This window comes from Oenanthe melanoleuca, chromosome 7 (genome assembly GCF_029582105.1).
Source record: "Oenanthe melanoleuca isolate GR-GAL-2019-014 chromosome 7, OMel1.0, whole genome shotgun sequence".
In the NCBI taxonomy this organism is placed as follows: domain Eukaryota; kingdom Metazoa; phylum Chordata; class Aves; order Passeriformes; family Muscicapidae; genus Oenanthe; species Oenanthe melanoleuca.
The window spans coordinates 19,250,415-19,274,660 of record NC_079341.1 but is presented as its reverse complement, the minus strand read 5'-3'; the positions used below and the strand labels follow the sequence as shown (position 1 = coordinate 19,274,660).

The following is a 24,246-nucleotide window of genomic DNA, read 5'->3' as shown; positions in this document are numbered from 1 at the left end:
ATTGCCATGTTCAGTTCTGGCACCCACTGCTGTGTTTTGTCTGCTCCACAGCATGCTGAAAAACTTGGAATTGCTGTTGAGGATGTCAGTACAACACCCTGACCATTCCCATATTGTGTGTTCTGAGGAACACTGAGTTCCACATTCCAACTCAGCTGTGGGGAAATATGTGCCCTTCCCAGGGAAGGGTAATGAAGCTTGTGAAGGGTCTGGAACATGAATCCTGTGAGAAGCAGTTGAGGGAGCTGTGGGTGTTCAGTGGAGAAAAGGAAGCTCAAAGGAGACCTTACTGCTCTCTACAATGCCATGAAAGGTTGTGGCAAGGTGGGGGTCAGTCGCTTCTTGCAGGGGAAATAACCTCAAAGTGTGCCAGTAGAGGTTTAGGCTGAGTATTAGGAAACATTACTTCATTGAAAGAATAGCTAAGCATTGGAACAGGCTCCCAGAGAAGTGGAGAAGTCACCATCCTGAGAAGTATTCAGAAAACAAGTAGACATGGCACTTCATGATAGGGTTTAAAGGGCATAGCAGTATTCAGTCAAAAATTGTATTTGATGATCTTGGAGATCTTTTCCAACATTAATAATTTGCTGATTCTGTGATTCTCCCTGCTTTGGTGAGGTTCCTGCCTCTAAATGCTTGGTGGTTTGTTTTTTTTTCTGATACAGAGGAATACCCAAATTTAACTTACATAATCACATGCAATTGAAAGACCTGTGGGGATCTTGTGAAGGCCTGTCTTTTGCACTTTGGTGCTGGTAATAACTCCCCATAGAACATTAATCACAGATCCAGCTCTTAAGAAACATAAGGAGCTGCTGCTTTCCTCTGCCATTTCAACTTCAGTATCATGTAACTGTAACTTTACTTCTCTTCCTTGCCTGCAGATTCACTTGAAGTAGCCAGCAGCAGCTTAGTTGATAGGGAGATTATCACCAACAGGAGGTGGTGCCATCACACAGTCTGGTTGACACCCTCCATCAGTTATCTCTTTATTGCCATTAGCATTATTGCTGTCATGAGCAGGGTTATCCTGTAGCCATAATCATAGGGCTGTCATTCTGCTGATTAGGGTACTGATAGATAGATACTGTCTTTAGAGTACTTTTGGATGTATTTTGATTCATTAGAAATGGGGCAGGTCACTGAGGGCTCTAAGAAAACCCTTTGGTCTCTAAGTGCTCTTGCCATCTTTTGATTTGACTGTTAAAAGTAACAAGGAATTTGAAAACATAAATACATCCCAGTTGCAGTTCCTTCAATGTACCCTGTAAAGCACTGCTTGAAGTTTGTAGAGTTGCTGGTTTACTGAGATTGCCTCATCTATGTGGCCATGCATAATGTGAAAGAAGGTATGAAATCTTTAGGAAGGTGCAGCTTCTGAATTATCTTTATAGTGGGATAAAGTTTTAATTGGTGTAAGGTCAATAGCACAAGACACTACCAGAACTTTGAACTTAAGCTACATGTTTAATTGCTGGAATAGAATGATAGAAATGATAGAAACTTAATGATAGAAACTTAAATGAGTTAGAAGTGGTGATGCTGGTTATACTATGGGAAAACAGGTGTAACAAATGTAGGCATTCCTTTTTTCATGGTATCTTGCATTTATTTATGTTGCCAGCAACCAGGCTTGGAATTTCTTTGTTAATGAGGAATATGTTCTTATTGCTATTTGTTGACTCATGTTATGAAATGCTAACAGGTTGAGAGGTTCTTGTATTTGATTTTAAAATTAGTCAGCTCATCTGAGCATTAAAAAGCAAGAAATGCAAATAAATTCAGTGCAATGTCTTTGCTCAAACACACACAGAGTGACAAGACAGGGTGTATCATGACAGTATCTTTTCATCTGGAATAAGGAATACTGTGGTGACAATTATTAAAAATTGAAAAGAGGAGTTATAAGGCAGGCTCTCACTAGTTTTTTGAATGATTTGTGCAAATAATTATGTTTCTATATTTTTAAATAGGTTCTCTGTTATAAATTAGCACATTTTGCAGACATTACAACCAGAGAGACAGTTTTTGCTTTATATGATGTTTTTGTTGGCTTAGAAAACATCAAATTTGTTTTGTCAGATGATGTTCATGATAGATACATAAAATATGTTGGTAAACACAAAGTGTCAGTCAGCTGAATGGGTGGCTGTGTTTGTATGAAATGGCCATTCACAGAAGTACACATAGGATGGGACAAAGGATTGCCTGTAGTGTCATAGGAGAGCTCAGCATATGCAATTGTTATGCATGGGTGTTCCTACAGGGATCCCTGGTAGGACTTTCCTGCTCACAAAGCTGGGGCCAAGGTCAGGAATAATCATCTGTGGAACAGCAGCTGGCATTTAGAGGAAATGGTGAGACAGAGAGCATTTAACCATCTCCACTCCTCCCCACAGGCTGATGATATTTGCAGAATGGAAAAACTGAACTAGTATGATGAATGTCACAGGAAAGCACTCTGGAGTTAGAGGGTGCTGAGGAAGTAAACTTAGAGCTTTCACTGAAAATTCAGTGGTTAAGTTACAGATTCGAGTATGCATCCTAACAATTAAACATTTCTACAAGATTTCAGACAAAACTCTTGACAGTGAGGTAAAATGCTTAAAATACAAATTAAATCCTCTCTATTCATGTCAGACTTGTCTTAAAAAACCTTTTCAAATCTCATTTAAATAAATCTGGCATTAGGCAAGCATTCTAATCCAGCTCCTCCTGTGAGGCAAGCTTAGCTTTGGCTTTACCCTAAGGGAAACTGTGGAAGGATAGAGCAGTGAAGTGCTCTAGGTAGGTGATGGTGTTCCACAGCATTGTCCCTTTTCTCTCAATTTTCCACTAACTTACAATTGAGTATGCAGTTCCCTTCAAGACTTCCAGATTAAAATTTCTTCTAGAAAATATCTCCCTTGTCCTACAAGACTACACGTGTCTTTAGGAAGGTGTATTTTATGTCACAGGATTTCCTCTTAATGTAGATTTCCAGCACATAGGATAAAAGTGTTTTATCTGTCAGGTTGGAAACTCGTAAGTTAGTATGTAGTAGTACGTAGAAGTGTATGGAGACTTAAAAAATACCTTTTGGAAGACAGTGGGAGAGAAGGGGAGGTAAGAGAAAGAGGTAGAAGCAATTTCTGGATACAACCTCTCCCTAGATTTGCTTTCTGTGAGGTTTGGGAGGCCAGCTGGCTTTTATAAGCAGTGTTCTGATCTGGAGGGATTAGGTTTTGCTGCTCTGTGGTGTTAGACTTGATGAAACTGCATGGAAAGTCATGGAGCAGGTGGAGAATGGTGCTAATCCTTCTTGCCATAATGGTTTATATGACACTGAGCATGTAAAAGGCAGACAAATGGGTAGTAGAGTGTAAGAAATGCAGCATTTCCACTGGTCTAAGATAGAGCTTTAATCCAAAAGGCTGCTTCAAACATGTTTTTTCCAGCCTTTTGAAATTTTCACGTGCCTAAGATATTTCTACACTTGTGACAATGAATTGCTTTGCCCTCATTGATGCAGGAGCGTGAGTAATCTGCTGGGGAGCCATATGGTTCACATTTATTTTAATGTGTCTTTGACATCAGAGAATAGCTGAGACAGCAGAAGAAAGTGCTTATGTCTTGGAGTTCAGCCAGAACTGAGATCATTTAAGTTTCATAATCAAAGAACTACCAGTTTTCTGGGTAAAAAATGTTAGGAAAACATGATGAGCTTAAAATGTCATTCCTATCAGGACTGTATAAAATTAGGAAGCAGATTTTGCATTTGATGGATGAATACAGCTTCAGCAAGTGCTTTTCTTAGGTGGAGGTTTGGATTCAGTTTCAGCCACTAAACACACGGGAGCGCCGTGTCTTCCACAGGTTTCACACAGCTGTAGCTCCCCTGCCCAGCTTGGAAAGTGAGGATGTTAAAAGGCAAATGGACAGTGCTGCTGCATAGTGCCTTGTACATATGAGACAGCAAGTCAGGAAAGCTTTGTTTCAGTCTGCCAGCATTACTGCTCTTGCTTACCTATTGCATCAGTTATAATTTATTCACATAGAAATGAAACTTGGGTGACTCTTTTGGACTGCTAGTGGAAATTTAGATTTTTTCCCTTTAGAAAACTACTTTTATGGGATTTGTGAGTTGGATGGGCCAATGATGACATCTGTTACCAAGATACAAGAAGTAAATGATGACTAAGTATTAAAAAAACTGAATTTTTCAAATTTTCAGTAAATTCTGTGGGTGTATGCATATTCATGCTTTCTAATAGATCAGAACATATGTATTTTGTGTGTTCTTCTGCTCTGTCTTGGGTTGAGCAGGGTTCTTATCAGTGATTCCAGCAGGTTTAACATACTGTGTAAGGTACAGTGCATGGGAAATAGCAAATGCCTCTGACTCTTGATAAGGTGGTAGTTTTATTTTCGTTGGCTTGAAGCAAAGGGTTTGAATCAGGTATTAAGGCACTTTGTCCCTGACACTGGGAAATGTTCAACATTTCCATTCAATATCTAGTAGTATTTTTGAGCACACATCAAGGCAGTCCTCTGCTCAGAGATTTTTAGGAAGTATAATAGAGCAAGAACACAGTGCTTTGCAGTGCTGACTGTGCTTCTTTCCATGTCCTTGGTAGCTGAGGTGGTCACAATTCTCACATCTCCTCGCTGACATTCTAATCTGTGCTTTTGAGTAATCAAATGCAATCCTGTAAACTCCTGCAGCTCCTGCCAGATCTGTTCTTGTAAACAGCATTCACATAAATATGGATATATTCTAACTCCTCCTGACAGCAGCATTCAGAAGATGACCGTGGAGTTCTTCACAGGGCCTTACCTCTGCCCTTTAATGAGCTCTACCAAAGGATAGGATGTGTTCCAGAAAAACATTCTGAGGGCTCTGAATGTTTATACACGTTTAATTACATTGTCATATAATTTGTCTGACTCAGAACTATAATGTTAATAAATGACAACACAAACTTTAATGGCATTTAAAACAAATGCATGTCAGCTCTCATATTGTCTTCAATCTGAATTTACAGTGCTGGTGTTGGTGCCGTTACTGTCTGTCAACATTTTCATGAAGTTCAGCTTAATTCTATTTTGACACAGTTTTTATCAGTGATGTATCAAAAAAACCCCACAAACAAACAACTTTGATGATATGGCACTGACAATTCAATTACTGAAACTGATAAGAACTATAAAAAATTGAAGACATGTATTAGTGTGTTCTTTAACATCCCATGACATCTGCAGTCTTAACTGAGAGACTGCTGACTGAAATTTTAGGCAAAAATGTATGGCAATGCATGAAATTCATGTTCTTTGATGCACACACAGGCAAAAATGCACATAGTGTAAAAGCTCATTCATGGTATCTAGTTGTTTTTATCAGATGGCATTCTTTTTTTTTTTTTTTTTTTCATCTGGGAGTAATTAGATCACAGACATTTCTGCTTTGCTTCATTTTAGCTATTAATGTTAGTGTGTAGTGTGTGATTAAAACTTAAGGGTCATTTATTTATGTTTAGCCAGTAGTATGAAAGTAGTATCTCTACCATGAAGAGATTGATGGGCATGAAAAACAGAAATGCTTTTATTGCAGCATTTTTCATTCCTGCCAGTAAAGCAGCCCTGTCAGGAGTTCCAGAGCTAAGATCTAAACCAGATAACTGTCAACACAGACTTTGTGTCATAGATACTCAGGTTTACAGATGAGGATTCAAAGGTTTTATGTGATTCTCTAACTTTTGAGATTTACAAGTGCAATTACCTTCAATTTATTCATGAAACATATGTGTGTGTGTTTTTTCAAGAGCAGATTTCCTTTTCTTTCTTTGAGTATTTTACAATAATTTTATTTCTCATTTCATATGTGACTGGTTCATTTATTTGGTGGAAAAGCTGCCTGCCTTTCAGTAGCTGTCAGTATTTATTCTGAAATAGAGGCATCATCCAGCTGAGATCCAAGTAACATCAATACTGTTATATCAAAAATTGAATACACCCCAGAATTGTTTAGATACTTCCTTCAGCAGAAAAAGGGATTTTTTAATATGCACTTTCTTATGTATTAGAGCACATTGGCAGCGCAGGTTCTGATTTAGAGTATTTGCTTTTATCTTACATTGAAAGAGAATGTCTCAGTATGAAAATTACCCCATCTTACAAATGCTAAAAAATTGGTTTTATTAAAGGTAATTTTGTTTTGGAATTGTGGTATATATGAAAAAGAACAGTACATTAAAACTGTATTAAATATCAAGCAAAAATTGACACATCCCTAGGAACTAGTTTGCTAATGAAATCCCCTCTTCCCTCACTAAAGGCTTCCTGTAAACATTTTTTGACAAGCTCTATTGATAGGAGGTTTGCTTCAACTTGGATGTAAGTTAAACATGCCTAATGAAATAGAATTTGTCTTTTCATTTCCCTTTGTACATCCTACACGTTTTTTTGTAACACACTTTACTGGGAGCATGTGAGCAACAGAACATTTTATTTATCTGTTTTATATTTAAATCCAGCAATCCTGCAGGAGGTCTGAAGTGCTTGTTATTTATATAGCAAACTACACTTTTAGCAGCTTATTAGTACTTAGGAGAAGTAGTCCTGTTTCAATGTTTGTGAGCCACAAAATATTCTGTGGTCTGTAGGATACACTGACTGTAATTTGGATACAGGGCTTTATTTTCTAATATACTTGGTTTTCACACAGTTTGGTAAATGGTGTTGGGGCCTTTGACAGTTTTACTTCATGTAGAAGTTTGTGGATTTACGTTTGTGGTGATTACCATTTCACAACATAGTATCAGTAATAGAGGCTGAAGTCTGCTTTACCTGTGACTGTAAACCAGACCTGTTACAAAACCAGACCTGAAGGCCACGTGCATCCCATCTCTAGAAATGATGGAATTCTAGATTATCAGTGTACATCTTGTTGCTCTTTCTGCTTTTATGGAATGATTCCAAGCCATTCAAAAGTGGTCAGGCACCCTTTAAATAATTTTACTGCCTGAATTCTGTCAATGAAGTCTCTCATTCATACCTGCATACACCTGCAGTTGTTGCCTGTAAACTGCAAAGCAAAGATTTATAAGCTGCATTCTCAACAACCTGTTGCTATTTTGCAACAAATCAAACAAATTGGACTGCTCATCTTAAGAATCAAGGAGTGTCCCTTACCTTTTTCTAAGGTTTGTGTGTCTTTTTTATTTCCTCTAAAGGCATGCAGCTATTATCAGTGAGAAACAATAGATCAGTTTCATAGGAATGAGTTGCTAAATGTCTGTAGAACCAAATGAAGAATATTAAACAGTTAAAAACTGGCATTTGCTTTTAAAGAGGTTTCATATGTTACTCTATATGCTTATTAAAAACCTGAGCACAGGTATGAGTGGAATCGGAAGAGAGTTAGAAAATACTAGATTTAATTTTTTGTCAAAATTCTACACAATATACACACACATGTATTCAGTGGATGGCAGCAGAAGGAAGGATGAAGGTAAAGAAAAACAAAGTGGGTCTGACTGCTAGTCAGAATTATTTCTGTACCATTCAGTGGTGATGATGATGGTATGAATTTTTGAGACAGTATGAAAAACTAAACATACTGCTTTTATAGTTTTTCCAACATCAATTTATCACAAATTAGATTATGGGATATACTCATCTTTTCTGTCAGTGTGACCCAGTGCTGTAGCAATGTGGATCTCTGCTGCCTTGTGCAACTTTGTTGGCAGGGATTGGAAGAGATGCAAGTCAGTGGATCACCATCTGTGTGGTGACACCCAAAGAGGTTTCTTTTCCTGGGATTTGGTTGCTTTCTCAGTAAAAGAAAAAAACATTTTTATGATGTGATGGGAAAGAAAGACTTTTCTGTCCAAGTATTTCTGTTCTGGAGTAGACAATGGTGTTCATGACTGTAATAGCTTGTAGTGGCTTCTAGGTTTGCATATGTGGTTATCTCCTCGTTATTCTCACCTTGGAATGCGGTGTCTGTGTCAGGTATTGTACTTGTGCAGTTCCCTTTACCTTTACACATCTGCCTGACTGCAAGTTACCATCCACACTGAAATCTGCCTCTGTTCCAGCATCTTCAATCCTGAAGAGAGAGAAGCGGAAGAGAACAAAGAATGTCCATTTTAACTGTGTCACTGTGTATTACTTCACGAGAAGACAAGGCTTCACCAGTGTTCCCAGCCAGGGGGGGAGCACCCTGGGCATGTCCACTCGCCACAACAGTGTGCGCCAGTACACACTGGGGGAGTTCGCCATGGAGCAGGAGCGGCTTCACCGAGAGATGTTGAGAGAGCATCTAAGGGAGGAAAAACTCAATTCTCTGAAACTAAAGGTAGAACTTGTCTAAGACTTTGATTTCTGCCCTAACTTAAATGAACAGTGTCAGAGCTATACAGGCCCAAGGTGTGTGTGTTAATGCACTATCACCTTCTGTGAGCTCCATTTTCAGTTGAAAAAGATGTTTTCCTGGGGTCTTCTGATTTTACTGAAGATCCATTTTTGTTTGATTATACCAAATGCTCCTGTAGTTGTCATTGCTGTGTACCTCCAAGTGCTTTACAGGGGGGTTGTTTACTCCTTGCTTTCTACAGAGAGAAAAATAAAAGCAGAGAGTGGTGGGAGTTACCCTTGAACAGGGTGTCCAGCAGAAGCCTGTTTTGGGGTTTTTTCATAGCTAAATAGATTCTTAAATTCATAAAGTTATGAAATTTGAACTGTCATGGAACAAACATAAAACCACTCAGGACAAAGGCAAATCAAAGACAGATATTTGGACAGGTTGGAAAAGCAAATGCTAGTAGAGTGTTAGTGACTTACCACTTGATAAAGGTTATACCTGTAACATCTCACATCACAGGATTTTTAGAGCATCTAGTGTGAATTGTGCTGTGTAACTAATGAATAGCTGTAGATCCCTTGGCTGACTTCCAGGAATCAGCTCAAAGAGAGGAATCCCCAGTGCAGTGAGTAAAGAATAGTCAAGCACACAAATATTTCACTTTTCTTTTCTTAGCTAGAAAGTAAATCTAGAAAAATCACAGATCTTATTTAGCTTGAAAGAATAGACGAGGTGCTTTAGCCTCTATGCACTGGAGCTTGGCTCTTCATCCTTTCCTAACCCTCCTCTTGGCTGGGATGGATCTTCTTTCTTCATTAACTTACTTCACTTCAGCCCAATCTGTTTTGGGAACACAGACCATACTTTCTGCTCATTTTCCAAATACATGTTTTTATATCTTCCCAGTCACTTGTTTGAGTGGATGATTATTAAGATTATTAAGTTTCTGCAAAATCTCTTCATAAGAATTCAGTGAATCAGGAGAGCCTTATTTGCATTCCTTATTTGCATCTTACTGGTGTTAAATCTTTTACTGGAATGAAATATTCCTCTTCATCTGGAGCATGTATAAAATCATAGGCAACAGAAAGCTTCCTGTTTTAACTAGTCCATTAACCTCAGTTTAGTTGCATCCCTGTTTATGTGCTTGAGTTAAAAAAAAAAGAAAGTTTCAAACATGAAAAGATAATCTAGGACTCACTGAATTAGTGAAGAGTCACTGTAAAGCACTGAGCATGTTTTGCTTACTAAAGAAAACAGACGCTTGCTGATTTTTAATTACAGAGATGGAAGAGCTGCTTGGTCATTCACATAGTTTCTATATGAATAAAAAAGGAAATGTGGCATTCTAAGGTGGCAGCGTCAGCAGTTATGTCAGCAAAATTATTATTCATTTAATGAAAATGTGCTAATCAGGATTTGCATAAAAAATACTGTACATCACAGAAAAATTAAGAAGATGAGAAAATTGTGTAAAATGAAGTTTACTAAGAAGTTTTTCTTTTTGAAAACCATTATGTAAATAGCAAGTAACATTTTCAGTGTGGTTTTTAATTTTAGTTTCCTTGGGATTTTTTTTTTTGTGCATTGCATTAAAATATACAAATCACTGTGTAGAAAGTATTTGCTCCTGTAGAACCTGTTTTAAAAAGATAAAAATACAGGAATATATTGAAACTGAGTTTCCATAATATTAGGTACTGTTTAATGTTTTAGTTGCTAAAAGCAAAGGGCCATTTAAAAGCAGATAAAGACTGTAAAATCTTCAAGTCACTTTTATGTAAACACTGCTGACAGGAGCATAAACACTTGTTAGCAGCAGAGTGTGCAAATTCTGAATGTAAAAGCCGTCTTATCAAATCAAAGGTACAAGGTAATAATTTGAGAAAACATGAGTAAGCACGAAAAATTACCTAAAGAGTCCTTATTGCTTACTCATAATGTCTCCTGAAATTAACATTATTAGCATATTAGTGATGTTAAGGCTCCCTGGTCAGTGGACACAGTAGGTTCCCTTTGTGGGAAGTTGTAAGAAATAACTTCCATCTAGGGCAAAGCAAAAGTGTCCATCCTACGTTTTTCCTGTTTTACTGAGTGGGACTGAATTTCACCCAAAGGCTTCACATATTCATTGGCCTCTGTTCTGTGGTTATGACATTAACCTTTAGATATATGATGAAATTTACCCATCTAGATTTCAGGTTTATTCCAGATGAGCAATATTATGACAATCAAGAGAGCTTAATGTTCCCCTGAAGTTCTGGATTTTATTTTATAATCTTCCTCCCTCTTTAGTTACCCACTTACTTTTTTGAGAAATGTTAGACTCTTTCCTTTTGTTATATCATTTATTCTTTGTGTGGCAAAATGGAAGAAAAAAAAAAATTAGAGGAGACAACAAGGAAATCATCCTGCAAAGGAGTCGGGAGCTGCGGTGCTTTGAAATGGCAAACTGCTGCCTGATGCCACGTGTTTGATGTTCCAGCCTGCTGGAGGCATGTGGCATTCAGCACATCTCTGGAGGCCAGTCCTTAATGCTCTACTGCTGTGGAGCAAAGTAGTTAAGACTTGCAGGAGGAGGAGGAGCGGGGGAAATACGTGACCGGACTGGTATGGTCCTGTAGGTGCCTTTGTGTGCTGACTAGTTACAGCATTCGTTACAGCATTCACCTCATGGGTAAGAATCCTAAAAGTTAATTTTTATTAAACAGTAATTGAATACAATAGTAAACTAATTAAAGAAGGAGGGATTAGAATTTTTCTCCTTCCACAGTTTCAAACTTAGATTAAATAACAGTGATCTGCTTAAGGAATGGTTTGAGCCTTGTAAGAAATCAGATTTCTTAGGTAGGTCATTCCCCTACAACATATTAAACAAACAAAGAAATCAAAAAAATATGAATGCAATCTACTTAGTTTTACCTTGCTAATGTAAAATGAAGAGATGTAATCAGAGTGCCATTCTGGATTGAAATATTCAGGCTGAGTTGTGTGTATGGTGGGGTATTAGCTTCAGGCAGCTAATTTAAGATGCATTTAATCCCTGTGTGGATTTACGTCTCTCTCTCTCTGTAGAATGTACAGGAAAAAGGATGACTTCTAATGATGCTTTTCCTACCTAACTGGACTAATACGTTGAAATACCTGGTGTGAATAATCTCCCCATTGTCCCAGGGCCAGGCAGAGTTGTTTAGGGAGCTATTACCCCTCTTTTACCTTTGTAATGTGAAATGCAAAGAAAATGGGATAGTACATCAAATGTACCACTTTACAAACCTGTGATGCATCATAATCTGAAGCCATGTCAGTAGTGTCATTATTATCTCAGAAGGGATATTTAAGAATTTCAGAGAGCTCAGAGACAGGAATCAATTAAGGTCTCAAAAATTATCTTGTGAAACAATACAGAAAAAACTAGAATTTCAGAAAGGCATGAGATCTAGCAGCTAATGGGAGACAGTAAATTTAGGTAAATAAAGAACAGATAATTTCTTACCTTCATTAAAAACTTGGTATTAAAAAAAAGTGTACTTAATCAATATGCTAAATGTGAAATAAATGCCTGGTCACCCTATCTGTGATAATTTTCTGGAACTTTCTGCAGTCATGCAGCATTGTTACATACAGCTTTGAACATCACATATTGACATCTATGACATGATGTACATGTGAGTGTCCTTGAAGGACTTTGTTAATTGTTCTGTGCAACAGATGACAAAGAACGGTACGGTGGAATCTGAGGAAGCCAATACACTGACTCTGGATGACATTTCTGATGATGACATTGATCTAGACAACACTGAAGTAGATGAGTACTTCTTTCTCCAACCCCTGCCTACAAAAAAGCGGCGGGCATTGCTGCGAGCTTCTGGAGTGAAGAAGATCGACGTGGAAGAAAAGCACGAGCTGCGAGCCATCCGCCTGTCCAGAGAGGATTGTGGCTGTGACTGCCGTGTGTTCTGTGACCCAGAAACTTGCACCTGCAGTCTTGCAGGCATAAAATGTCAGGTAAATGTCTACATTGGTGTCATTATTTAATTGTCTGGGGAGGGGGAAGGGGGTGTGTCCATGCACACGTGTGTACTTTCTGTTCTTGAAGTTATAACTATTGGAAATTAGGTATTAGGCAATAACACTTGTGGATGTCCAACTATTTTTTAAGGTCCTGTTTTAGGGATATATAGTGGGCAATCAATACAATCTCCTAAAATATCTTTAGCATGGTTTTAGGCACATACATGGCTGAGGGTGTATTTTTTTCTTCTTACACAATCATTCTGCTCCTCATACTCCTTTTAGGCCTTTATCTAAATAGGCAGATGCAGACAACAGAAAAATAAAGAGCCTACAGATTTGTGAAGGGATATTACCTTTTATTTTAAAAATAATTAGCAGACACTCCAAATGTGAATTATAGTCCAAACTCCATGGGAAACAATAAATGATATTCTGTGATACAATCCTTTTTGTAACATGCATGATAATTAAAATATGCATGATTAATTTGCATGTAGGCAGTAAAAAGGTATCTGCTAATATAGCAGGGAACTTTTCCCTCTGCAGACTGAAGAGGTATTTCATGTTGTACATTTACATAGTGTCAGCTGTATGTGTCCCAGAATGTTCCCTAAAAGATATTTCTGCTAATTCTGCTGAATTGCTGTTGTGCAGCTGAGTTTTCTTTCTGAATGCATTTTTCATCATCTCATAAATCCAAGCTAAACTTTCTCTGCTATTTTAAATAATATATTCTGTTTGCTGTTCCTGTTTTCATCTCCACATGTGGAGAAGATGTACTGAATTGTGTTGTGTGGTTCTCCTACGCATATTTGATGTTTAGGTGTTACAGTTCAGATGAAAGTCACAGACCTTAGGCTATCTAATCAAACTTGCCAACCCATGGATTCGGTCACATTTTCAAAAATTTAAGATATTAGAAGTTCTGTGCCCAATCTGTTAAGCTTACAATATTGCATCTAAAATTGACTGGATTACCTTTGAAAATGCACTTGAGTTTTTGTTCCTGTTTTCTGAGATGTCCCAGTTGGTAACTTTGTAAGGGTTTGTGCATATTATTAATTTTATTTCCATGAGTGTCTAGTTTCCATGATTTTTAGCAAATTTTAAGGTGTTTCTGGTAATGCTTTTGCCTGGATTTGAGCACAAAATGAAGTAAAGCTGTAGCAGATCTAGAAATTGAAAAGCTACCTATTTTTTGTTCCACTGTGTAATCTTTCACTTACGGAACAGAATAACTTTTTCCCTTCTCTGCAGTCGTGGAGCATGTCCAGGCCCCTTACTGTTCTCGCAGTACTGCTAAAGTACTCCAGTACTCAGTACTGCTAAAATACTGCTCAGTACTCCAGGGCTGACTCCCTTAATGATTGTTAGCTTTGACTAATTCTACCAGCATTTCTCAAGGTGAATCCTACTTCACCTTTGTATTTCTCTAGGCTGTCTAGGCTCTGTCATGTCAGCAGGCTTTTGCTTCCTATTGTTAATCTGTATTCTCTTTTTCAAAAGGTGGATCGTATGTCTTTTCCATGCGGTTGCACTAAAGAAGGGTGTAGCAATACAGCAGGTAGAATCGAATTTAACCCTATCCGTGTACGGACTCACTTTTTGCACACAATAATGAAACTTGAATTGGAGAAAAATAGAGAGCAGCAAGTTCCAGCACTCAATGGCTGTCACACTGAGATGAGTGCACACAGTAGTTCCATGAGTCCAGGACCCCATCCAGTTGAATATTCGATTGCAGAAAATTTTGAGATTGAAACTGAACCCCCAGCTACAGTTATGCATTCCCAGTCAGCCGAGGACTTGGACTGCCCAGGGGAAGAGGAGGAAGAGGAAGATGGGAGTAGCTTTTGTAGTGGAGTTACAGATTCTAGTACACAGAGTTTAGCCCCTAGTGAATCAGATGATGATGAAGAGGAGGAGGAAGATGAGGAGGAAGATGAGGAAGAAGAAAAAGCAGATGATTTTGTAGAAAGTATGAGCTCCCATGCTGATATGGTGCCTCTTCCTTCTGTCCTTTGCTACTCTGATGGAACTGCTGTGCATGAAAACCACTCTAAAAATGCCTCATACTATACTAACTCTTCAACTCTGTATTACCAAATAGAGAACCACGTTGCTGGCACTGCTAACCAGATTGGTGAGACTTACTCAGAAAGGGATGCTGTCAAGAATGGTAGTCTTTCTCTGGTGCCTTACAACATGACTTCAGAACAGTTTGTTGACTACACACGGCAATCAGAGGAAACTTTCAGCAGCCCTCATTACCCTTCTGCAAACCCCTCAGTGATTGTTTGCTGCTCATCTTCTGAAGGGGATGGCAGTGCTCCCTGTAACAGTTTATACACTGAGCATAGGCCGAGTCACCCGCCAGTGGAATTTCACTCATACTTGAAAGGTCCTTCTCACGATGGCTTTGTTTCAGCTTTGAATGGTGACAGTCATGTGCAAGAACACCCTGCAGAGAATTCACTAAACCTCCCAGAAAAAAGCAGACTGCACGAAGAGTGCATCAAATCACCAGTGGTAGAGACGGTGCCTGTTTAATATTAAAATTAATTTAGGACTGACTTTCTGTGTTAAAATTCACTCCCATTGGATTTTCCTAGAAACTTACTTTTTTAAGAGGTAGAAAACACTTGGGCTATAGTCAATGTTCCAGACACATTTTGTTTTCTCAAGCTACACTAGCAGTGGTATTGCACAAAACCAGTTCATGTAAAGATTTAAATTAAAATAATCAAGCCCTTTTTTTGATAAAAATAAAACAGATAAGTAAAAAAACACACCCAACATATTTCAAAGTAGCCTACCTATGAACGTATGTGAAACCTGCCAAGCTATCTGAATCAAAGCTTCATGTTCTTGACTGTCGGGCCTGTGCAAGATTGTTAAAAATGATACTTTGAAATAATCATGTTTAGAGTCCTAATTTTCAACATATCTGAAAAAATGGTAAGTTTAATGTAAAAGTAACTGCTGTACAAAGAAAAAGTTTTAATTGTTCTGTACTGTATGTATTTTATTTATGGTAGTTTAAGATTCATGTTTTGATAAAAATGAACAGCATGTTCATTTGAGCAGAAGATCCATAACTACTTATGAAGAGCATGTCCACTTTTCATCTGGAGTACCCTGTATTCTTCTTTATTTTTTCTTAATACCATTTCTGATAAATGATCTTGAAACACATTTTTAGAGTGTACTATTTTCTCTTTTACTGTTCTTCACAAACAGAAGAGTCAAACAGGGGGCATTTGCATCTTCTAGAATAGAGAAAGGTAGACAATCCTCCATTTAAAACGAAAATCAGTGGCATTCCAGAACTAGTACCCCCTCCCCCAAGAAAAACCATCTTGTATATAATGGCAAAGCAGTAGCTTAAGCTCACACAGCACCTTCAGACCAGCCACCGTTCAGATACTTTCGCACTTTAGTGCCACTCTGCAGTACTGTACCAACTGCGGGACCTGTGAACCTCTTGGAGAAATGCCATAGCTCCACACCCTGAGGCAATGTAAGATCTTACAATTCACTGTAACAAAACCTGTACATTTTTCCCAAGCCAGTTTATGAATATGTCAGTGTGCAATTTATCAAAGCAGAGCCTTACTGATCAAAGTTTAAATAAAGCATGGAAAAGAATGTGGAAGTGTATAGATTGCCTAAATTTTTATTAAATACAAGACCTGGCTTATGTGGACTTCTGATTGTATCTCAAATATAGTACCATCTGGTCATATTCAGAAGCAATCCATTCAGTGAGGAAAAATAGCTTCAGAAATTTTGTTATCTGCAAAAGTCTGCAAGCAAAAGAACATGTGCATCATATGCATATCCATTACCTTGTGATCCACTTGTTTTTAAATGAAATGTGAATGAAAGTACCTTTATTAAGCAACCTTGGTTTTGTCTAGAAAAGGAGGCATAGGAACCAGCTTTTCTCTGCACTGGTAATTCTGCACTGCCTTATTTTTATTTCAAAATCTTATCTTCTAATACTGAAATTTCATTTATTATACATCAAGTGGTTGAAATGTAGGCCTGTCTTGTTTGTCAAAATAAAGATCAGCATCTTAGTTTTTATCTATGTCAAATCTAGATGGTTAACAGTGTGCATGTAAACACAGTGTAAATTTTATCTCTGTAACAGTGACTCTTCTGGTTAGAAGCTCTTTAAAACATCATGTACAGTACTCCAGTAGAAAAACTGCCGATGTAAAATACGCTTCTCAAGAAAAAGAGCTAACTTAATTGTTTTTATATGAAATCTGGGCAAAGTGATTTCTCATATTTATGCTAAATTAGCAAAATATTTTTACTCCATGTGGTAGCTGGAAAGGTTTTTTATTTATTTGTTTCCACAAGAAGTCCTACATGTTTTATATGACCTGCATTGAAAAGTCTAGTTCTCTAGGGACTGGATTCCAAACTTGAACGTATTTCATCTCCTGGGAAAGTGCACTCATGTTGGTTATCTGGCTCAGCAGTTCCACAGTCTCTGTTCCTCGCAGTCACAGACCACTCTAGTCTCTTTCTCTAAGCCTGAGTAGCCAGGTAAGTGCCTGTATTCTCCAATGCCATACAGCAAATACCTATGATTTTTAAAGAGAAACGTGCTAGTCCTTAAAGTTCTGCACTTAGGAATAAATTACTCTGTTCAAGATATTCTAAGGGCAAATGTAACAAGTCTCTGTGTATATAGGGGCTTGCTTTAACAGTGGGCTTAAATTAGGCACTCTCCTTAACACCAGCACCAAAAGCACAAATCGCTTCTGCTTGAGCTGGGACAGTAGATGAGGATCAGTAGCAGCTCTTTAACTTCAGAGTGTGTGGGAGAACCCCACACACTTTATTGGGGTATTTCTCTCAGGGGAAAGTTAAATGAAATATTTTGCTTTGTTATTCATGCCCTTACTGAGCAATAAGATATTATTTTCTTGGCCCCTATGCTTTAATGTGAAAAATATATTTAATAATATCAGCAAGCACAGTAAGTGATTAACTTTATAAAAAACTTTTCAGCTAGCTTTAAATATTGAGGTGATGGTTATTTATTATTTCCATTGGCACAGATTTCTGATCCCTGTCTTCTGTAATATTAGCATCTGAAAAAACTTCTGAGTATTTGGATGTGTATATTCCATGCTATTGGGGCATCAGGGGTGAATACAGCAAAATTCTCTAAAGCCTGCAGAGTAGGATAACAAGCAGTACCCTGTAAGAGAGAGGTAGAAGGAGCAGGGACTGTATAAGGCATTTGTGATACACTGTTTTCCCATGTTTGAAGTAGCTCGTTCCTGGGAGTCTGAAAGTAAAATGTGCAGAATAAAGATTTAAGTTTAAAAAATATTCCTAATTGACTAGGCGGTGATAATATAGCTAATAGTACTTCTCTTTTAATGCAATGTGATATTATGTGATCAAGATTTGATCTCAAGATACAAAGTAAAGAAATCTTCTTTAGTTCTTACAGCAAGTAAGTCAAGTAAAGTCAAGTCTGTTTATAATTCATGGAGAGTTCCTGGTAGCTATTATTAATAATAGCACCAAGCCTTCTAACAGAGATAAACTCATACTGAGGTAAAAACCCAGTAACCTCTCTTTTTTTCAACAGGTTAAACCTGTTGCCCAGCCAAATTCATGCCAGCAAATAACAAAGCTAAAGTCTTTTCTAGCATGTGTAAGTTGACTAGAGTGAAAAAAAAATAGTTGAAACCCTGACCAAAACAGTTAGGTTAATTCAGCTGAAACCTAGAGTAGGATATAGAAATCAGGTGAGACTCAAGTTTCCCATAACTTGATTAAACTTTGATGATTTTTTTAGAACAAAAAAACTATACTCTTCATTTAAGGAAAAGCAAGCTTGAGTCATGGGATGGAAACTATTTTAGTGTTATTTTCTGGGCTAGTATATAATAATACATGCTGTGTCCCATTTCCCAGCTGGTTAATATTCATGTTGATAATCAGTCCTTTAATTTTTGGGTAGGCTGTTTCTGTGTGATAGAAGTATTATGTTACTAAATGATAACCAGCAGTATTTGCTTCTGTATCAACATAGTGTATTATTTGTGAAAATATCTACTTTACTGATAGTCTTTATCAGCTTTATTTACAAGATATCTGGCTACTGATAAACACTCCTAAGAAGCCTGGTACGTATTGGTGATTATATTGCATTGTTCACAAAAATTAGTCATGATGACAGCATTTCCCTTTCTCGAAATAAACTGGAATTTTCACACAGACCATTACTGGAATAGCATCTAAAAGCAGATGCCTTTTTGCCTATAAGGTGAGCTTCACCTCTCTTGGAAAAAGGTGCATTGTTAAATACATATAGCTTTAATTGCTGTTAGACATTAAATTAGAATTTGTTTATTTTAAGGCCATTGGTTCCACTCTATAGTAACTATCACTTGCTATAGATAAAGTTCAGCTGCTCCCCTGCTCTGTTAACAGTGGGATCCTGCCTTTGGTACAAGTGCTGCAGGATTCCTGTGTGGTATTGGTGGTGCTGTTACTCACTAGATTGGTCCCAGTCCAGATGCAGTTTCTAACCTGATCTGGCTGTTTTATTTCAGTAATAATAAACTAATAAACTGATCATATTGCTTTCCGTGCATCCCAGGCAGTACCTTCACAAACACAGCTGCTTTGTTAAAGATGGTATACATATATTTGTATGCAAAACTGAGTATGTATAAAGATTTTTATTAGTTCAGGTGTTTAGATATAGAAATGTGATACAATGGATAGAGTACTGGGCTCAGACAGAGGAGACTTTGTCCTGTTGTGTCATGGTGTTCTCTGTGCTCTGATTTTTAATGTACTTGGAGATACTGTGGTAAAACATAATTCTATAGAACAGGTAAAATACCATTTTATTCTCATGTTCTGGCACCGTAACTAAATTTTTCTACTGCAGACTATGCCATTTTCCAAATGAAACCCAGCTCAGAAGTGACCAGAAAATTTTCACTAACATGAAACACAGCTGAAATGAACTCTCCTATCCTTGGACTGGATTAATGAGCAGAAGTTAAAAAGTAAATTTCACAATGAAAAATTAGAATAAAAGCTGTGTTGAATATACAACATTTACCTGTCTAGTGCTTAACATTTGAGCAGCAAGATTGTAGTTTTCCTGCAACACCATACTTGGCAGCAGCAGGCAGTCTTACTCTTCTGCATGTTGTCTTCTTTTGCCAGCTGAATTCTCTCAGTTGAAACTCCTTGACTAGGCTGCTTCTGTAGCAATGCAGGTGTCCTTACTCAAACATAAAACAAGACAGACATATTATATCCTTTTAAAAGGCATTTGCTAAATAAGAATCTCACTGTTACAGCTCATGAGTTTTATAAACCAGTGTTCATTGTGACAGTTGTTTTATTTCCTGAAACAGTCAGGAACAGAAGAGGATGATAGGGAAAATCCTTACGCATTCGGGGTAGTTACGCTTTCCCAGTGAGACTAAAGAGTAATTCTATCATCTGCTTTATTATGGTTGCAGGACAGTTGATGTAAAATACTTTGAAAAGCTAGAATTAACTCAGAGAATATATTCTATAGAATTTATTTCTAAAATATTAAATCTGATTGCTATTTTTTTAAAATGGTAGAAAGCTGTTATTTTCAAAACAGATTCTAGTTCACTTATGTGTTCCTTGGTATGAGAAATTTCAGCATTTGCCTTTTCAATGTTTCAAGGTTTTTTTAATATTCTTAATTTTGCTATTCTCTGTATTCTTTGTCCATGTGCAAATTATTGTCCATTTTCTCCAAGAAGTGTCAAATCCAAAGTACAAATATTGTGAAGTGATGAAGTGCAATGTAAAGATGAGTAAGTGAACACACGCTTGAGTTCTTCACAAGTTCGTCCTTTTCACTGTCTCTTCCCTCCCCTAAATCCAAGGCAGTTTTTAATTTTATGGCTAATAAATGTATCAGAATATTGTTTCCACTTAAGGAAGAAAGTTAAAACATCTTTGAGGACTTTTCTGCTACCCTGATAGCTGATACCAAGAATTTTACTTTATATGAACATCCACTTTATGAAACACCTCTTTTGCAGCCTTAGTATTTTCTTTTTAATTCCTTCCTTCCTTTCCTGTTGGTGTTTTGGAGGTCTGTTGTACATTAAGACTTTCCATTAAAATTGAGCATAAGGGCACCTACTGTCCTTTTGGCCGAGAATGAGTTCTTAAAAAGCCAGGTTGGGTGAGATTTTAACAACATGATCTTGTGGGTGGCAGGGACAAGAGAGTTTGGAACTAGATGGTCTTTAAGGTCCCTTCCAAACCAGGCCATTCCATGATTATAAGAGGTGAAACATGTATCGCCCTATTGCTGTCTTTAAGACAGACACCCACCCCTCAGAAGGTCCCACTCACTGGAGAACCATATTCCTGGTGCTCTGTGTTGCATTTTCTCAATTGAGATTATAGTCCTTCATCCAAGGCTGGGGGTGGAATAATAAAAGAAGGCAAAAGGTAGATTTTGAACTTTATTAACACAATTATTTTAATTTGGAGCTTAGCAATGGCACTTCTGTTTCATGAATGTCCAGTAGACCCAAGTCAAAAAAAGTTTGTCTTTCATGTAATTTCTTCTCTAACTGTTCACTTTTCCAACAAACCATGAAGATTTTCTTGATAGGGAAAATGGTGGAAGATACAAATGTACATTATTGTTATAATACAAGGATCAAGATAATCCTTTGTCTTCAAACACTTGAGTGAGTGCAGGGAGGATAGAAAGAATAATTTAGAGAAAAAGAAAGATGAAGGCAGGAGGCAGATTGATGAGGATTATTTTTCTTGTAAAGGGAAACATAAAGCACATTTAAAAAAAACACAACAGAAGGAAAAAGGCAAATAAGATCTCTTCAGAGCAAGGATGGAAAAGTATATGGACATTCACTACAAGCTTGCCCATGTGAGATCATACTATTGTTTCTGTTATTTAATATATTGCAACCAGCATGAACTCAGCGGAAACAGGAAGTGACATTTTTTCCAGACCACAATTATACAGGTGGCCATTAAATAAAAGACTTATCCAAATGTATAGGGTAAAAAAAACTATAAAGCAACACGCTAGAAGCATTGCTGCCATATCACTCTTCATTGATGGCAATTTTAAAGACAAGTTCAAAATCCTTTTAGTTAACTCTACTCCCAGGCACATATTCTCATATACCCAGTTTCTCAGCTAGCAAGAGATGCTAAAAGCAAAGACAAAATGTCCTTTTATCAGCATTTTATCTTGGCATTTTCAAATGAGGCTTAGTACATTATGGCAGGTAATTATTTTATGTTTCTCCATCTTAAACTTCTAAAACACATTCTTAAGAATGAAATTTTGGGTTGGATTGTGGATGAAGGTTAACCTTGCTGGGTTAATGGGGGAATCTCTGTAAAGAACCATTTGTGAGTCTCAGATATAGATTCAGCACCAGTTTTTAGCTTCTTGAAATCATGTGCACTGGCAGCTGCTTCATCATAAAAACAGAAGCAAGCATGCTGGTTTTTTTCAAGCCATTTCACACAAATACCACAACTTCAGGTCTCAATGCCCATGTGATCAAGCTTTAAGAACTGGGCACTTCTTTTAATTTACTGATTGTAGGCACTTCTATGGAAATACGTCTGAAGTGTAGTTTGTGAAATATGTTTAAAAAGTGTTTGATGTAAAATAAGCGCTAGACATTTAACAGAGCAAAAATAGTCAAAATCTGTAGATTACAAAATGTTCCTAAGATCCTCAGCCTGTAATATTGTCTTAGTAAAGTTGATCTTTTAAGTTAAATTGCATTCTGGTGTCATAACCTCTTACAAATAAAGTTATTAATACAAATGTACTGGTTAATAACTGTAAACATAAAATATGGCAATTGGTTATTTTGATTTGTTTCAATCTACAACTTAGAGAAATTTTGTAAAAAAAACACAAACAGAAACTACACATTACCTTTTATATCTGTAAAGGGTTTTAACAGAATATATTAACATTCACATTGTCTAGTCCAATCCTGTCTTTTAGCAGGTTCATCTCTCTCTGTATACATATATATATATATATATATCCCCTCAAGACTATAAAATTGCTTTTGAAATTTGTGTTGGCAAGTGGTAAATAGTATACTGTGGCATAAACTCAGAAGCACTTAAGTTGATGGTATTTCAGACAGGTAATCCATTCAAATGGGACTAGTAAGAATGTGTAATTGTAGCCATTAGTTTAAAATTTGTACATTACTTGTAATGCTACTAATTTCTGAGAAAAAGAATTACATTACATACTTAATATTTTCCATTACAGATGATCTTGCATACTAAAATTATGGAGGTCTCAACAGTTAAGCAAGATATTTAATTGGACTGCTGCTTTTAAACTGTTTGAAGAAGCAAAGGGAAAGAAAGTTCATCTTAAAATCTGTATATGGAAATAATTTTAAGCTTCATGAACTACTCATTTTCTTAATTTCTTTTTTTTAAGCAAATTGTAACATCAAAGATGCCAAAGGGTAATATAAGCTACAATAATATTCAACAGAACTTAACCTAGATCTTATGTTGTAATAATTTATTCAAATTAACTGTATTCTTCTGTATTTATATTTTCAGTATTTATTATGAATGATATGAAATTTGATGTATTTATTGTGGCTTATTACTGCAGTGTATATATTACAAAAATGAGCATTTTTAAGTCTTAACGTTAGTTTTTTTGTTAATTAGTGGCACTTGTATCAGCTGTATTTTTATTATATATTGTACAATATATATTGTCCATTTGTTTGCAATGAAGTAAACCAGGTTTCTACGTTACATCCTGGCTGCCAGTGCATTGTGTGTCTCATTTCTGCTACACAGTCACTAGAAAGCCTCTCTCAGCTAAGAGAGCCATTAGTACTGCACCTCCTCCCTGACACCTGCAGAGCCTCCAGAGGCACTGAAATTTCAAGGATTTCTCCCATTCCTGATAGTCTGATAAGCATAAGGAAAAGCAGTTTGTGTGGAATTTGTGTGTGTGTGTGTGTGTTTTTGTTTCAAAATATTTGTATGCCAATTAAATTAAACTAAATAAACAGAAATGCCTTCTTAGGTATATCCATTTGCCCTTTCATGACACTAGTGCCTACAGTTTTCTCTGGCCAGGGAAATAGTGTACCTGATTAATCTGTGCCTATAATTTTCATATAAGGTAACGGAACAATTGTTTTCAACAGCTGTTGGAAGAAGATTTTGCAACAGCTCTCTCTGGTGGACATTTTGCAGTAATTTTATTCATCAAATCATTTCAATGACAACATTCAAATACTGCTAAATTCCAGCACAACTGCTTATTTTAAAAACTGATGATCAACATAGCTTCATTAAGAAAATAATTAACAATTACAGCACAACCTCTAACTTTTTATTCAAATACTTATTCAAAATGAGATGCACATTTATAAAAAGTAAGTCCTTAATTTGCCTTTTATGATAAATTACATATAGCTAAATTGTTTGTATTTTTAAAAAGTTATAAAAGGTGAGATGTTGTTCCCTAGAATATAAAAACGTTCTCACAGCAATGACGCTATCGTGTGTACTCTGCTTGGAATCCCATATTTGCTATTAGACTGCTTTTGGCATTGCTGTGGACTGTGGCTAAAAGGGCTCCTCCAGGGCTTGCTAAGCCATACTGATACAACAGAATATAAAACTTTCAACACTGGTTCCAATTCAAGATCCCAGGATGCCCATTCAGAAGTAGGAAAACTTAACTCTAAAGGTTCACTTGTAAGCTGATCTGTTAATAACACTCACATTTTCTATACTCACCCTAGAGTAAAGCAGCAATTACTCCCAAAGGTGATAAAACAAAA

General features: G+C 36.9%; 1 protein-coding gene across 2 annotated transcripts in view; it reads left to right on the top strand.

The window, feature by feature from the left end:
- The window catches only part of CSRNP3 (cysteine and serine rich nuclear protein 3), a 94,326-nt gene extending 71,123 nt beyond the window's left edge, over positions 1-23,203 (top strand). For both annotated transcript variants that reach the window (XM_056496596.1, XM_056496595.1), the window contains exons 4-7: positions 8,082-8,341; positions 12,059-12,355; positions 13,871-16,924; positions 22,695-23,203. In XM_056496596.1, the coding sequence (XP_056352571.1) occupies positions 8,082-8,341; positions 12,059-12,355; positions 13,871-14,914 (1,601 nt within the window). In that variant the 3' untranslated portion in view covers positions 14,915-16,924; positions 22,695-23,203. The remainder of the gene's footprint in view (positions 1-8,081; positions 8,342-12,058; positions 12,356-13,870; positions 16,925-22,694) is intronic.
- Positions 23,204-24,246: the final 1,043 nt, after the last annotated feature.